The sequence below is a fragment of the Varroa destructor genome, unplaced genomic scaffold (genome assembly GCF_002443255.2).
Source record: "Varroa destructor unplaced genomic scaffold, Vdes_3.0 BEIS01000003.1, whole genome shotgun sequence".
Lineage (NCBI taxonomy): Eukaryota > Metazoa > Arthropoda > Arachnida > Mesostigmata > Varroidae > Varroa > Varroa destructor.
Window position 1 is genome coordinate 29,941,506 of NW_019211456.1, and position 17,557 is coordinate 29,959,062.

Genomic DNA, 17,557 nt, shown 5'->3' on the forward strand with positions numbered 1-17,557 from the left:
TCCAATACTCATCGATCGGATGTCCTATGTACACATAAACCAATATTAAATACATGAATAAGTAGAGTAAATGGTGTTTTCTATGGTGTTCCCATGACTTGCGAGAATTGTCGCCATCTGCCCCGGCCAAGTCGTAGCCATGTACTTATTTTTAATCCTTCGTTTGCTCTGTTACTGCATGGGGCTTCATCGAAGTACACGAGGGGAAAAGGACGATTTTACGCGCATACGTGCAAGCTGCGCCTGCGAGTTGCTGACCGTTGGCGACAAGTTCGATATACTTATAAAGGCTTTTCTCTCACTGTAGCATCGTGACTCTGAATCTAGAGTAGTGGCTATCTTGTCTATCGGTGCCAAGAAATCCACTCGAGAGAACGTAGTGTCTGTCGGCTGCGTATCTTTAAGCGGCCTTCCGTCTTCCGCTGCCACCCAATCGCTTTTTCATTTTTGGTGTCGCTTTCTTTTTCTAAATGATTTGTTACAACGATAACAACAAAACACGACGCGCAACATATGGCGTTCGACAGTTAGTTGTCCATGCAATGCTATTAATTATATTGGTGCGGTAGGTCACGTACACTCACATACGGATGATCTGGGTGTAGCAAGTTCGCCTGTGGGCGCTGCGTTTGTTACAGCTGCATTTACCGTCTGCCGAGCGCCTAAGCCCAAAATTACGAAGTGGGCAAGAGCAAGTAATTAGGACGACCCAATCAGAACAACAAAAGCATCCGCTTATTTACTTGAATGTGACGCTAGTGAAATTAACCACGAAGTATGAATGCAGATTTTCCCTAAAGCACTAACCAGTATCAAATATATACACTGTGCACCTGGGTCTGGGCACGTTGGAGTATTATAGTTCTTACGCACACTATTTTCAAGTAATACTAGTACATAGATGCTATATCATATGGCTAAATGAAGAAAGTTATTTAGAAGTAAGGGTAGAGCTAACGGGAACTGTTTATAGATAAAGCAATATTTCAGTAATCATTTACATAGTCAATTTATTAAATACGGGGCGGCTAAGAAATCTGATAATTCGCATACGTAGAAATAAGATGGTTTACTAACAGACTTTTCCAAGACATAGCAATTTGTCTAGCCCTCCATCCTAATCTATCTTAATTCCTTTTCATTCAAGATACAAAGAAAGTGAATAAGTTCTAGGGTGTATGCCGATGCGTTCGATATGATAAACTTGCGGTAGCGTGATAACTCGTTGAACTTATAATCTCGGAATAAATAAGTGAATGTGTGCGCCTGTGTACACGTGTTAACAACAGAACAGAACCTGACTGGCCTTCAAATAAGGCATGGATTAATTCATTTTACGGGTACGGTAGTCAAGCTTGTCCTTTGTGACGAATAGGACTTGGTCGTTTCAACAGCTGCCTTAGATCAATAAAAAAAAGATTTGATTTCAAATGACCGCAATATAAACCGTATGATAGGGGCATGGAGCCGCTTTCGATTCAGGATGTGATAGCCGTTCATTTACTTTGCAAAATCTGTATCGTATTGTAATGTTTCGTGAGACAAAACGACACACAGCTTGAGACGACATAGAGCCGACACCATTTAACAAAACTGATAGAAAAGAGAACGAATTATACGCTCCAGAGCACTAACTCGATGGTAGGGCGTAATTGTTTTTTTATGGTTCTATTCAAGCCAAATCTGTGGTATCCGTCATAAGTTACTCCAATGTTACTCTAATATAATAGAAAAGTAAGCAGCATAACAGCACGATGTACTAGGAAGGAGACTAGCGCAAGGCATACGCGCGCCGTTCAACCAAGGATACTCGACGTCGCTGCTTCGTTAGAGGAAAAATGGGTGCAGTTAGCTCCCTGTTCGCGCCACAAAGACGCCTTTAAATGACCCTCTATCCTGTCATGTTGATCCGTTGCAAACGGCCATTGCGCATACGAAAAAAACTAGCCACTGAACGCGAGCGCTAATCCAGACGTTAGACATAATATAGAAAGTCTTGGAGGCCATTTTAAATCATAAAATGATCGGCAACAACACATGTGATCCACTTAAACTCTCGCTAGGCACATACTGGGTGCACAGCCAAAGCACCTAACTCAGTTGCCGTAAGGTCAAGCTGATGCATATCTTACGACAGGCGCATACAGACATATATATGAATATGCGTCTATGTTATAGTGGAACTACTCTCATTCGCCGTTAAAACACAAAGGCCTTTCGGCTTCATGGACTTCTATCTATGAGAGCAAAAAATTTTGTTCCATTGTCAACAGATCAACCTGGAGAGATCGCTATATCCTACATGTATAATTTGCTCAAACTAGTACCGCCAATAATGTTTCTCTTACGCGGATACTAGAGCTATACCAATGTAAGTTTAAGCGATGTTTCAGTAGATACAATGGAGCAAAGCTTGCTTTTTTTAGGTCAGATTGTATAGTAAAATTGCCAAATCTAGATGTATAATGTGTGATATAAATTCCATGCTTGTCCGTAAGATGCTTAAATATTTTAATGTTTCTAGTTTCATGTCTATACTGTACAGATGTCCACTGCACGTTAGATTGTCGAAAAAGTATTGACCATTTTTCTACGGTAATAGGTAATACCGGTAACAGGAGTCGCGCACCGTTAACGCATTTGAAAGCCGAGATTGGGCAGAAATTTCTGCAAAAAAAAGTTCGCTTTATTTATTTAGTTACTGTTTTACTGTCGGTGAAGGCACAAACGCTGTTCGAGCCCATAAAATGCTTATAGCCACAGTATGTGCCATCAATAAAAATGGCATAAATATAGTTTCGACGTGAGAGATGCTTCTCGTAGCGGTCGACGAGTCAATCACGAAAACAATCGATGAAATGATTGCGAAAGGATCGATAAGTGAGAAGCCATGATGTCGCAACGGGATTAAACATCTACCGCCTGACAGTTTTAAGCTCTTTGAACGAAACTGGCTACAAGAAAGATTCGATGTTTGTGTGTCACACGGACTGACATCAAAGCTTGCTTTATTACATACCCATCTACGAGGTGGGTACGGATGATGACAAGTGGGCCATATATGACCAAAGCGTGCAGGTAAAAATTATGCTACACGGTCTGAAGCAAAGTCTGAACGATACTATATGTTCGCTGGAACTGAAGAGAGCTGTGCATTATGAAATCTCGCCATCTGGCAAAATGGTTGACTTGAACCTCCAGCATTACAACAGGCCACTGGAAGAAAATCAGCCAGAAATATTGATCAGAGAAAGCATCGTCTTCCAACATGGCAATGTCAGATTGATACATATTCAACACAAATTGCCCGGATGTTGACCATCAAAATATTGTCTGTTCTGATCTCTGAATAACCAGTTTAATGTTGTAAAGTCACTCGTCATTGATCAAAATGGCGCATACTTAATTCTTTTAAGATAAAAAGTATAAAAGTTTGTCGTTGTTCCAAAAAAAAAGTCATGACCTTTTCGACGAAAATGCTGTTGCTGGATCCAGATTAAATTATTCAGTGTATTACAAATGTACCGGTTATCAATCCGGCAAGATGTACGTCTTGAGCGGTTTCATCATCGCCGCAGACATCGATCGTATTGCCTCTGTCAAACTTCAAGCGACCGTGCGTATGCCTTAACCTAATAAATCCGGAATCGTTGATTTCATACGACCCATTACAAAAAACCTACTACGAGTCTATCGTCGCATGTGTCAAACTCCGCATGAGCAGATTAAGTCAAGCAGAGGACGGCCCGATTATTTAGAAGTTTGCCAGTATTATGCTCGGCCTTGAACCGTCTAGGATTCTAGCAATATCCGGGCTATATTTGAAAAAAGGTGCCGTTTCGCGTTATTATTCGTATAAGAGCTGTTAGGTTTTTATCAGTACGAAACAATCTCTGGACCGTTACCGAGTACGGAAATTTTACGCGACCGTTTGTTCTCAACATATTCCTCTTATAAATAGGCTAGGGGCATTCACGTATACTGCAGCAATCTTAAATAACTTATTTTTTAATAGACTACCAACAAACACTATTAGTTTATTCTATTTATAATACAAAAATGATCGGTATTCAAAGGTTACATTAGTGTCAAATTTTGCGTCTTTATTTTATTCATAGCATTTGAGAAGCTCAAAAAAATCGATATTAATCTCCTGATTTGTATCTGAACAAAAAGATGCTTAACGTGAAGTTAAACGTTATCTGGATCCTCTTTTTTTCCTCTCTCTGTAAAACGGACGCCCAATTCTACCCATACTACAAGTTACTTTGTCAAAGTTTAGCGAGTAACTCTTATCAAGCAAGAAACTTCATTCCATTCACTGCTCCTCGAAGTCCGAAGCGAATAGGAGGCAAACGTCCTGTGACACGTGCGACGTTTGAAGGGACCGTGGAAATAGTATCGGCTCCCAAGAAGTAATTGTTAGAAACTTGATCCATGCGTAAGATATAAACACCGATGTATCGTAATGGCCTATAATGACGAGGCTGCTGTTGTTTTCGCAATAATTCCGATCACTGCGTGTGAGAGTATATACGTCGGCCAGTCTCGGAAGGAGCACTAACAGTGGTGAAAATAAGTGGGCGCTCTCGTCTGACATATTGCACATTCATCCGCTACCAATACAACGCACAGTATCATGCTCGTACTCGTACATACGCTGACGCCATTGCTATTGGTCAGATTACAACTACGACAAGTGTTCTTCGTTCTTCCTAACCATCCCCCTCTTCCCCGCTCTCCCCCTGCTCTGACTCGATCATTCGGCGCTGCCCCCATGAACGGACGGTGTCGTTCTTGTTGGTGGTCGCTCGGACATCCGCGTATTTAGATACATCCACTGTGTCGCTGTACTTAGAAGTAGCAGTAGTCATACATTATCTGTCCGCTGTCGCCAATCGTAGTTATCACTATGAGGACAGTAACAATAGCGGCAGAAGTTCGCCAAATAGTCGTAGACCCGTTCCGGACATCTACTGCTCGGCGGAAAGACAGCCCCTAACACCACGCGGCCGGCCACTGTGCGATTGTTTGTGCGGCCGTAGTTGAAACAGACACCGGGGCCCCTACCGCTGCCCCACCGTCTCGGAGCTGTGGGCCGTCGGCCGGGCATCCCGCCCTAACACAGTAGTACTTGCACTCGAATATAAGACACACCAATACGATATCATTCACAATAACTGCCGAACAAATTTCTGAGCGAAGTATTTGTCCACGGGTTGTCTATTGTCGAGCCTTTGCGGCAATGCGTGCGACGAGGATACTGACAATGGTCTTAATGACGATAACGCTGATTCATCTGATGTTTGTGCTGGCGCTGTGTAGTGCTTGTGTTTTTGTGTATGCGAAGAACTTGATTACGCTTCACTGTGTCTAATTATACTTGGCTCTTAAATGTATTTACCGCTTATCGAATTATGCACGAAAGGTAAGATCGGGTGAAGCTAGTCATCCGCACGCTCCATTACGATGACTACTCAAACCGCTCCCACGCCATTTGCATTGCTATCGTTCGGCCTACAGACAGTCGCACCGTGAGAGACACTGCTCGACTCGAGTTACTACCCTGCCTGTATACTTGGTGCAGCAACAGAACGCTAGTAAGCTTCTAAAGGCAATTATGATTGAATTGTTTAACAGACAAAATGAAACAGGCTCATTTATTCAGTTAGCATTGATAAGAGCCTACGGAATTGTGCATCTAGCAAACAAACAACAATTGGTGTAGACTACTGAATACTCTATACGTTCCAAAAATGCCTCTGCCGCTAGCGTCCCAATAACTAAACGAGACAGGGCAAAAAAGCAGACGAAACGACCAAAGGCAAAGTCAATTTAGCCGTAATAATTGTCCGCTTAAATTTTGATTATAGAAATTGGCTCGACGAAATAGGATCGATCGATCGATGCCCTCATCAAGATCGTCGTCCATGGTTCTGGCACGTTGCTAACAACTCAGTGTGGCCGAATAGACTCAATTATCGATAGTACAGATATGAACGCCCGCGAATAGAAAAAAAATAGGCGATAATAAAACAGTCCTTGGACTTAAACGTTACCCATTGCATTAAAGGATTCGCTTTCCAATCCACTCGCTATATGCTTCGTACTCTCGTACGATACACACTAATATACATACGCGTAGACACAGATAGATCCGCATACAATAGCTTCGGCTAGAAAGAGTACGCGTCTGAAGGCAAGTACGCTAGAGTCAATAATAACGATGAGGGAAACGTCAGCAATGATCATCCATAATGATTTTTAGTTGTGGCACACCTACGAGGCCTAATCAAGCCCAAAATTATACGCGCGTTCGTGTTTATCTTGTAAATAAATAATATCATCTGCCTTATAAAACCGCCTTGGATCGTATTACTACGTGCATAATTGAAAAGAAATCCTATCGGCGTTAATCAGTATTTGTCTAAAACGAACTTTTTAAGGTAGAAGACCAAAAAAACGCCGAAGAAGTCGGTCGGGACTATTTCCTACAGATAATAACAAAGCGCTAGATCTAAATATCCTCACTGGATTATTGAAATGCACGAACAAACTGCCATAAGTTAAAAATTGCATGCTTATTATCTTTAAATTGGACCTGACAAATCGGATTACATTCGACAGCTAACTTTTAACTTTGATAACTTGAGATGTCGACAGGTCACACTAATAGTTACGTATAGATCGATTGCATCTAGATTAAGTGATCAGTAATGCTTTCTCGAGCTTCACTTTACAACGATGAATTTGTCACGATTCAAAATAGAGAAAACATCACAGAGGTTTCATACGCCCTGATGTAAACTCTGTGCTATTTTTTTATTTCAAATTATTTATTATTAATTAAGCTTAATGTTGTTCTTGTTTTGTTTGGCTATGTCATCTGCTTTTCAGAGAAAACAGCGTAGTCGATGCGTGTACGTTGCCGAACGTTTTGGCGTGTGCTCCTTTTTCTTGTGCGTTCCGCTGCCTCTCTCACTACTTCTGGCAGGGGTTTTTCAGGCACAGGGAGCTGTCGGCTTGAATTCAGACCAGAAAGCGGCATCGAAGCTACTTCGGCCGCGGCCCGAAGAAAGATACCATTTTCCCCAAGCGCTTGATATACCCACGCCCCATAGAATGCCCGAAGTAGACGTAGAGACCCTATTAAATATACTCGGAGATGACTTTCAGCCAAAGTATATGAGCATCACAAATCCCAACGATGATGAATTGAAGTAAGTCTATGTTGGTATCTTGCTATTGTGTTGAATTAATTCATTGTCGCGTTATGCCGATGCATGACTTGAACCTTCGTGCAATTTATGCACACGAAGTCTATAAATTATACCTGAATATACCTATAGATAAATGATGTGCTAGTTCAACAGTAGCGTTATAGTGGACAGCAGGTGTTCATTGAATCTTTTTGACTTTTTATTCGCAGATTAAGCAACAGCACCAAAAGACACCGACAGCATAAACAGCGTAAAAACAGCGCCTCAAGTCGGGAGTCCTTGAAGGCGCTATTGAGTGGAAGGCTTTCAGAGGTTCCGCGTGGTCAACCGGAGTTTCGACGTACACTGCGAAGATTTCTACGAAAACATACGGAGTGCCGAATCGCTCGTTATTGGCACGATCTGGGCGATCGATACTTCCCTCGTTACGTTCGTGAAGGCACCTGTCAACAAACGCACGTCAGCTGCTCGATACCTCCTGGTAGGTTATAGAGCCTGAATAATTGTGGCTCTAATCCCTTTGAAAGCGCTTATTTGAGGTATGTAAAGATTGTCAAAATAATCTTCAGCTGTTCACTGTGACGTGAATTGTCGAGATTATTTAATCTTGTAAAAAGAAGTCCCTGAATTAATCGCTCCCTCAGCTAGCTAGCTAGCTAGCTAGCTAGATGCTAAGCAGGCTGTTTTATATATTAAACAAGTATGTTTAAACCTAAAGTCAAAATATTTTTAAGCTATGAAAGCATTTATTGTACAGTATTTGCGGTTCTTCTGAAAATATATTGTCAATGTTTGTTTATAATATGCGAAAATACGATTGTGTTCATCTATAGGGATGTTATGCCAACCTCACAAACAAAAAGAGATTAAGCTTCTTTGGTGGCATTGCACGACGGGCGGATATTCGACACGAACTCAGGTCAACCAGCCTCACTACAATCTCGAAAGGCAAAAGTGCCGATGGATCAAGATGATTTACCCTGTGCTAAGTGAATGTACGTGCAAATGTAAGGCCGAAGACGAGTCGTGACGCACGTTCAGCGAATTCAAGCGCCAAAACGCAGCCCGCCGAGGATCAACAAGCGGTCATCTAGGAGACGGAGTAGTTGTCTGTTTACACTGTGTCCTCCTCCTGGCTCACCTTACGAGCTCAAAAGTGAGCCTACACCGAAAAATGAGAATATATAACGAACAATCGTAAAAACAGGCTACCGAAAATTACAATTATGGCATCGTCGATTTCAGATTTGGAGGATTCATCAAAAGTAGATCTGCTGAAAGAAAGATTTCAGCAAGCATTTCCGATTGAAAGCTAGTAAAAAACGAGTCCCACCACTCGCATTTCAACAAGAGTGGTGGGACAGTGTGGGCCTTGGCAAACTGATCTAAAGAAAATCGTCAGTATGCGATTACCTACAATATGATTGAAGTATATACGACTGGCATAAATTTTTCTGCATTGTCCAGTTTGGAAAATAAGCAAAATAGTATCGAAGATACGTCAGCCCTTCGTTGCACATATGAAGTACATCTGTACAAACGACTCAAGTCTATGCCCAAATGAAGCAAGAATCCTTTTTTATTGAATCGTTTTATGCGTAGGTTCTTGTTATTGATGCTGTCTGACGGTAAATGCGCTGTTCAAACGAGAGAATTACCTCAAAAAGGTGATAGAAGGACTATCACAAAATAACTTTAGTTATCGAATAGAAAAAGTAGTAATAGTAATTATGGTAGTAGTCTATTAAACAATTGAACAACACATTTCCTTATATTCATGGATAAAAACACACGCATATGTATGTATATATGCCTTGTGTGTATATATATAATGTTCGTGTGATGGGCGAATAGGTGCTTCACGATACCCTACAGTGTCATCTATATGTTAGGCCCTTTCCTCCCTATCATGTTTGGAGTGACCCATACAATATTTATATACAAATGATACTGCAGATTGTGGGTATAGTTAGCGGACAAATTTTTAGCGCCATACTTATTGCTTCTTCGACATCACAAGACAACATCTAGAATGTCCTTAATAGGCCGAAGCCTATATCCGTCTGCTGTTTGGTTCTGGACCCCTCGTGAGTACTTACTCTGGGCTCGAGAACTGCTCCTTTGTCTGTTTAGTGTTTTAATACAGTTTCAATTGAAATCCTATAATTTGCCATTTGTAAGTGCTTGGGAACCGCTCGGAGTCTGTGTCTCTAAGGTTTAAAAGCAGACCATTGCCACTGGACGAATACTACGATGGCTTGGCGTGACAAACCTGACGTTTATCACTTCCGATGTTCTGTGACTATTTCTGCTGGAGAACTGGTGTATGGACATGCACAAATATATGGGAAGTCTCCTTCGCGTGCTGCGGTATAGATTCTACGATTGTGCTAGTGTTTCACAGATCTCGAGACAACATATCCCTGCCATCACCCGCATATCAATAAACGTTGATACTGTCTTAATACAAATTATGTTACGCTTATAAATGTTTCGGGTTTTGAGGCCTGGCATCATCGTTAGGTATAATATACATCCAACAGTTGGCTTCCTACCATGAAATGAATTGTCTACCTCTGGCTTTTAAATATACGCCTCATATGCGTCCCTATTGTTCAGAACTATAGAATAACTGTCTCATAGATTTCGAGATAACTATGCAATATATTCCTATATATATATATACATTATTGTCACGTTTAGTTTGTATAGGTGTAAAATAAACTTTGATTTATCAGCATCAAATGGACTAACCATGACAATCAGACAAACAGTAAGAAAATCTACTAATACGAGTACTGTATATTCAGCAAAAATTTATTTTTGTCATCTGTATATTTCATACAATTCAGGAGACGTGATAGATGAAAATACATAGGGACGAAATTTACCTATCATTCGCCATTATCAGCTGTGTCTCTCTCTCACAGATCTTTCAAGATGCCTTGCTACCAGTAGCCATAATCGGATTTAGCGTCCCAATCATCAATCATCACAACCGATAACGTAATTGCATTGAAATATCGACAAAAACTAAGATAATAATCAATCACCACATATCTATCTCCCTTTTCTCGTCATCAATAAGCATCACTATTGCCACGCTCGCATCAGACAAACCGTTCTACCTGCTGGTACAAACGCTGTAGAACATGGGCAAAGTGTGGAAGGCAATGTCCCATGTTCGATGATAGCCTTTGTCACAATAAGGAGCGATCCAACCCTCAACGGTACGCGCGACTCATTGATTCACTTCGTACTTTTCTTCCTTTTTTTATCGGAGCGTCTCAGTCGGATATGTTGGTTGCAGCGAGACGAAAACATCACGACGAGTCTCACAAAAGAAACGACGCAGAAGTAAATAAAGCCTAATCTTTATAATGTTTTTGCGCAGGCTGTATATAGAAATATGTGTAAATACTATTTATTATTTATATTAACCAGACATACAAAATTAATAATAAATTTCAAATTGTTCAATATAGCAGTGTTATGATTATAGTGTATGAACGGAAGCGGCGTGTGTCTATGGCACGACGAACTAGATCCTAGCCTATGTTTTACACGAACTTTTGCTTCCCTGTCAGTCATTCAGGATCTAGCGTAAGCACGAGTCAATAGCAAAGTTCACGGCATGGTTTACTGCAGAGTGTACTGCAGACTTGACAACAGCTGCAGGACTTAACAATATTCGAAGTAACTTTTGAGCTATACTAACGTTTAATATTAGTTGATATTGTATAACTTGACTATAATATTAGAGTTAAAATAACATCTCAAATCTTTTTTTTTTTCTTTGCCCAAGTAAGGTAGCTCGTAGACGCTGTACTTACTTCAGAAAAGATATGGTTCATGACCGCTATCGAGATTATTGCCCATACGTAATAGCGATTTTATACCTAGTTCACTGTAGATTCTATGGAAAACTGTTCTAATTATTTCTGTCATAAGATCGATTTGTTTTCCATCGACATATTACTTCCGCAACTGTAGTTTTTAGCAGAAAAGCAAAAAACAATTTTTTAATTTTTTTAAAATGATTGCGATTTCAAAAAGATCTTTTTAAACGAAAAACGTTTAACGTAAACGTTTAACAAAATGCTAGAATTCTTTGAAGGGAGATCACGTAGCATCTGGCCAAATATATTAAGTTTTTCGAATTTATCTGGCGAATCGAGAAACTTATATCTTTTAATAATACACATATGTTTATACATACAAATATCAATTAAACTGAATTCATTCACATTTGCTAGTAGTAGTCAAAGACTTCGTATATATATATATATATATCTATCAATAACAAAATATCCCAATATCAGAGGGAGCGTAAAAAACATACGGTCCATACGAGACTTTTATTAACACGAGATTTTTAAGATATTTCAAAGTTAGTATCTGCGGGAAACACGATAATTGGCCCCGCGTCTTGTGGAGAGCCGATTTCCTGCAGCTGATGGTGGAATCAAGGTAGGTGACATGTTTATTCAGTCAGCTCGTCCCCTTTTTCCCTATGTTCCTTATAGCAAAGAAATTACGCACCTATAGACGCGTATAAGACATATAATTTGTAAAGCCTAAATAATAGAAAAACGGTCCTTCGAAATGTGTCACATAGATACTTTTTTTAACCTATACGCATTAGAGTCAGGACTCTATAGGTTCTTGAACAGTTTTGCCGTTGTTTTACATTATGATATTTAAGCTTGTTGTTGATGTTTTGGTCGAGAGACTCAACGGTACTACAGGCTACGTCACTATTTCTTCTTTACGGTAAAAAAGCAGTCGATCGAAATCAAAGGGATCTAAATTTGAAGGATATGGGGACTGAAATCATAATTAGGTTCAGTGTTTTTCGATTCAGGCTGTGATCGAAGAATAGTCGCTATTGATTGTTGTGGCACAGGTCCACATTGAGGCTCTTACGGCATTTGAAACATCTGGCAGGGCTGAATTTTTTTCGGCAGTTTATTGTAATTATAGGTCTCGCTAGTTTCCATTGCAGATATGAATATCCGTTTGGCACTGGCAGAGTTGTCCTCTGTCCTGCTGAAAGCAATTTGATTCAATTGTTGTTTGTCAGCAATTTAATCCTTCAGACTAAGTATTTTTATAAGTAGCCAGGCCTCGTGTAGATATTCATTATACTTCTCCGGATAAGCCATGCTATGATGATAGGTAACTGAGTGCTTCAGAAATTAACGAAGAATAGTCCTGCACTTGTCCCAAAACCATATCACGAGAACTGTTAGGAAAGCGAAAACATAGTCAGAACGTATGCTACTTATTCATAGTTAGAAAGACACTGACAAACGATTTGCTCAGTTTGCTAAGCTAGACAACCGATCATATAACTTGTAAGTTGCGTGTGAAAGCAACGGTACCGTTCATTCGAGTTCAGCGAGATCTGCGTATGTACTTTGCTATTTCTAAATAAAGGATACTCTCTCTATAATAAATCAATTATGGTTTTTAGGGTGCTAGCATAACTCGTATGTTCATTCGGCGTTCGAACAATGACAAATCACAGTAATTCACGATAGTAACTACGCTTATCTCACCGTAAAGATTTGTGTTGTTGTGACATCTTTCGACCACGTTGCCGATAACGGAGACTAACCTCAGAGTGAACTCCTCTGTTCCGTGTTTAAATCTGAACAACAAAAAGCTCGCAGATCAGTTTTCCTAAAACAAAAAAAAATCACACCGATCCTGATCGTCTTGGACTGTGTCTGTTCGATGTGAAAATCTCGCATCCGCCTTAAAACGAGCAAATAAAAATTGACAAAGTTTGCCAAACTTAGAAAAACCATAGCGTATTTAGCACATTTTAGAAAAACATCGTAAAGCCTGCAATGGCACACCGATACCTTTCAAAAATTGTCCCAGCATTGCGCTAGCAGCTCCCTGCCTGATCGGTAAAACTGAGTTAGTCTACAAGGTTTTTTTGACTTTGCGCTTACAGAACCATTCGTAGTATGGTATTAGGCAAGTGCTGACCTGTGACACCATCTGCGTACCATAATACTAACTGCCTGACTTGTAGCAATAAGCACGTTCGGATATGGCTGGCTAAGCGGCTGTTGCAGCAGAGCCAAAGCTAGAGGAAACTATTATATATTGATGTATGATTCTAAGATACGCATACAGATCCTGCTAACATTTGGTGATCGGCGAAGAGCCACTGATGTTATAATGGTCAGAAACTAGACCGTTGGGTCTAGTTCTCCCATCTTTAGCTTTGGGACCAGGAAGCATATCAAAACGACTAAAAATCAATTTATGTCAATTCGCTTTTGCCATCCGTTGTTTGCTAGTTCTCGTTGTCACACTAATTGTACCACGCAATCGGGGTGTGAATATGAACTACGTTTATAGGACAGACGTGCCAGCTTCATAAACACGAACAGCTGGACGTCTCAGTGTAAACTAGCGTTTGTAAATTCACACAAAAATTTATTCTGAATAAAGCAATGGACAACTGAAAGCAACAGGCTGAAGTAAACACTCTCTAAACTTAAGCCACGCAGTATTATCACCCATAACAAGTTCGTTTCTTGTTGTATAGACGACAACTTTCCGTACGAAATATATAGACTACTCGAAAAATTACTAGATTCTATAAATGCTAGCGGACAGTTAAAGGCGGAATAACGAAACGAACATGCCTACCCGAAATTCGGCGCCACACTTTTTTTAAGCCTGGAAGGGCTGCCAGTATGTCAAGAAAAATTTGCCCCCTTAAGAAAAACCTGTTGTGGATTTTGCAATTTATGGCTTTCATGGAACACGTAGCACTGGATAAACCGGCAACGTGTTTGAATGACCCTCAAAAGACCAATAAAATAATAATAGCGAAATGAGTCGCCCTTTTATGAAAGCGTATAGAATTTAGCGTACATAAACGTCACATTTGCCCCATCGTTTACTCAACTGGGTATATTAGATGGGGTATATTCATAATACATGGATATATTCGTTTCCGTGAATTTAGTTCAGTCAATCGTCGACAGTAGGGGTAAATGGCATCTTCATTCGTCGGTTGAGGTTCAGCCTTTGCCTTGCTGAGAGGTAAAAGGTTCGGTTATAGGCCTGAATAGCTGCAGACGTAATTTAACGTCGGTCGATATTTAAATCATTTAGGGACGCTCAAGTAACAGATGAAAGAATCATATTCAAAGATCTATCTACTGTCACAACACATTTCAACTTGGTTTTAACAAAAATTGCTATCCAATTTTGGATTTTTGAGGTATTACCTGTTTTTCTTCGTGATTCAAGCACGGTTTGAACCAAAGCGAACGATCTGGTATAATGCGAGTCTTTACGTACATTCAATACAAGATAATCAATAAGACACAATGCAATTTTTTTTTTCAGGTAAATAAGGTAAGCATTTTAGACCTTTGCTCTCCTTATGCCAGTTTTCTTCTATAAAATTTGTTTTTGTTATTAAATATCAAAAGACAAACATATATGTTTACTCCATAGGCAAACATTATGTAATAATCAAATAAACAGAAATGGTCTCAAATGCTTATGCAATTTTTTAATTTTATCATTGTTTAAGATGCAGGCGCTGAAAATTTGCATGTGATTGGTCAGCTACTAATTTTTTTCTAAGGTTCAAATCTTGTTTTGATCCTCAACACTTCACTGCATTCAATCACTCGGCTAAGAAATACAATACGGAGTTATAGCATCTCATGTCGCGTCTTTGGTGTCTGCTTAATAACTATTAAATCTCTTTTTTTTTTTTTAACAACATTTTCTCTAGCTTCGAGGTAAATGTCCCATAGCGAATTCCGTTTCCATATCTCAGCGATCTAGAGTGGATATAAGGTGAAAGTGCGTTACAACTCTAGTACCTATTAAAATGATGCTGATAGAATACATGTTAAAAATACAGTAAAAAAAATATATAAGCATGCTCTATTGAAACATATTCGCTATGTACGTACTAACTACGCTATTGTATAGTAGCTTGTTGTCACGGATTTACTGAACGATCAGCCCAGACACAGATTAGTGAAAAATAAGCGGCTGGAAAAGTACGACTATTTTGCCATTATGGATGGCGCGACATCAAACGTCAACATGTTCCGCCACGATGCGTTTTAATCCGTCAGTGTTTGGTCTGGACCTTTGCCACACCAGGGCTGTACCGGAGCTATAAAAATTATACCAGGTGTTATTTTGGCGGCACTTGTAGGTCCCTTAGACCCTGGAGCAGTACCATGATCGTCTGCTCTGCAACTCATCTTTTATATATACATATACATATATATATATATATATATATATATGCATACATCAAGCAGACATAATCTACTGCTGCTGTGCCGCTATCTTTATCAGCATTTCCATCTTTTATTAGCAGGAATTGATAGGCATCAACGGCTTGTCTGCAGATCATCATCAGGCTTCTAAGGGCTGCAAGGTACGCAACCCCGTCGCTCCACATAACGCCACGGTCGCTTGCGGGTGCTGGCGACAGACTCCGATCGCGTATGATCGCAGCGACGATATTGAGACGACGGCAGCAGTGATGGTTGTTTTGCCACTCAGAGGGCCAAAGGTGCTGCCGCTCTTGCGGCGTTGGTCATCCACCCCCATCGGCGCTACCACATTCGCATCAGCCTTTGCGGGTGAGGCCAATTCAGCGATGATTCTGGGTGGCCTGCCGGCATTGATGGCGAACTCAAACGAGGCGAACTCGGGGAGGCGGCGAAGTTCACTAAAGTCGAGAGGTCGACAAAGGTGAGAAATCGTTAAAGGACGCCGCGCGTGCAACTGTTTATGATTAAACCGATTTCGGAAGGCTATTTTAAAGCGATGTCCAAACAGGTCAATCCCGACGCATGCGGTATCTATAGAGGCAGTTGACTCGTACTGGTTGATGGATACATATGACAATGTGTTTTAGCTTTGTTACGTACAAATGTTTACGTTATGCTGCATGACTGGCGGTGAAACCGTTGTCATTTCCACGAACTCGCAGATTTCTAAGAGTATTAGGCAAAAATAATAATTCATCTAACTAGTTACACAACTGTGCACACTATATATAGACCGTTCAAGCTGACTGGAAATCGCCGCTTAGAGAAGTAGCAGTTTGATAAACTTGCGGGATTCATCATGAAGTTCTAGTTTCACAGTCAATCCTTTTGTTTTCGGAGGCATCCCATCATCACCTATCTGTTCACTCGTCCAGTAGTAGCAATTGGAGAAACAAGCACGTGCGGATGCTAAGCCTTTGTAAGGAGGTGCACCTGTGCGTCATCGATTTTTTCCAACTTCAGTGATGATCGATGGTGTTTTTAGCAGAAGCCCCTGTCTGCCAGTCTGTCTGCACAACGGATGAGCCTGTTTGACGAGATTCCACTTGCTTGAAGAGAAGGATCCGAAAAATGATTTGGGCAATGAAGTAGCTCAAACCTTTACCGCTTTGCCTGTATCCGGTCGCCCACTCGCACAAGGCGTCTGGCTACCGGCTTGCGCCGATCGGACACCACTGCGTACAGCGCTCTTTATGCGCTTCCTTTATCCCAACCTCTTTGTACTTCGTCATTGTTCTTTAGCCAACATTTCACCCGTCTACACTGATGAAGTGAGGTCTTCTTCAGTCGCCCCAAACACCCGAAGCTCTCTCTCTCTCAGACAACCAGCTTCGGCGTGAATCGCACTTCCCTCTGCACCGCTCGATCCGACAGTTCACGCTGAGTGCTAGACATCGAGACAACGAAACGAAGATGCCGAAGCGTTATCCTGTCCTGTCTGCTACGGTGATGGCCATAATGATCACGGTCGCGGTCTTGTGATGATTGTGATGATGACTGCGATGATGAGCGCAGTGATGCTGTGAAACCCAGACAACAGAGGAGTGCGTGCGCGCGACAGATGCCAATCGTTCTTAGTAATAAAGCATTGCCGAGATGTTCATCTGAGTCGATTGTGCGCTCCGATCAGTCGATTGGCCGTCCGGGCGAACACTGTGAGGTCGTGAGAGCAGGACCCCAGGGGAGTGAATCAGTTAGTACCTCATCTTGTAAGCTGAGTTAGTCGTCATACGGTCGGTACGACAAGTCTATTTGAGGCACCCGTCGAGGTAGGTAACGTAGACCCGTGTAATGTGCGGAACAAAGACAGAAAGCTCTTCGTCGTTGGCTGTCGTCGGCCGCTGCACTGCTCCGCCGATTGTTACGGCGTGGTCTTTTGCTTCTGGTCCTGAGGCTGCAGAGATTTAAAACGTACATGTGCTTGAAGGTGTGAAAAACCTTGCTCGGGGGCAGGGGAGTGGGGGAGGGGGTTCGCCTTTAATGTGGGTGCGGCCCACA

At 41.1% G+C, this 17,557-nt stretch overlaps 1 protein-coding gene across 2 annotated transcripts in view; it reads left to right on the plus strand.

The window, feature by feature from the left end:
* Nucleotides 1–10,700, plus strand: part of LOC111247212 (noggin-like) — a 40,540-nt gene extending 29,840 nt beyond the window's left edge. For both annotated transcript variants that reach the window (XM_022797877.2, XM_022797876.2), the window contains exons 2-4: nucleotides 6,898–7,220; nucleotides 7,430–7,701; nucleotides 8,054–10,700. In XM_022797877.2, coding sequence (XP_022653612.1) covers nucleotides 6,898–7,220; nucleotides 7,430–7,701; nucleotides 8,054–8,250 — 792 coding nt within the window. In that variant the 3' untranslated portion in view covers nucleotides 8,251–10,700. The remainder of the gene's footprint in view (nucleotides 1–6,897; nucleotides 7,221–7,429; nucleotides 7,702–8,053) is intronic.
* The last annotated feature ends 6,857 nt before the right edge of the window (nucleotides 10,701–17,557 follow it).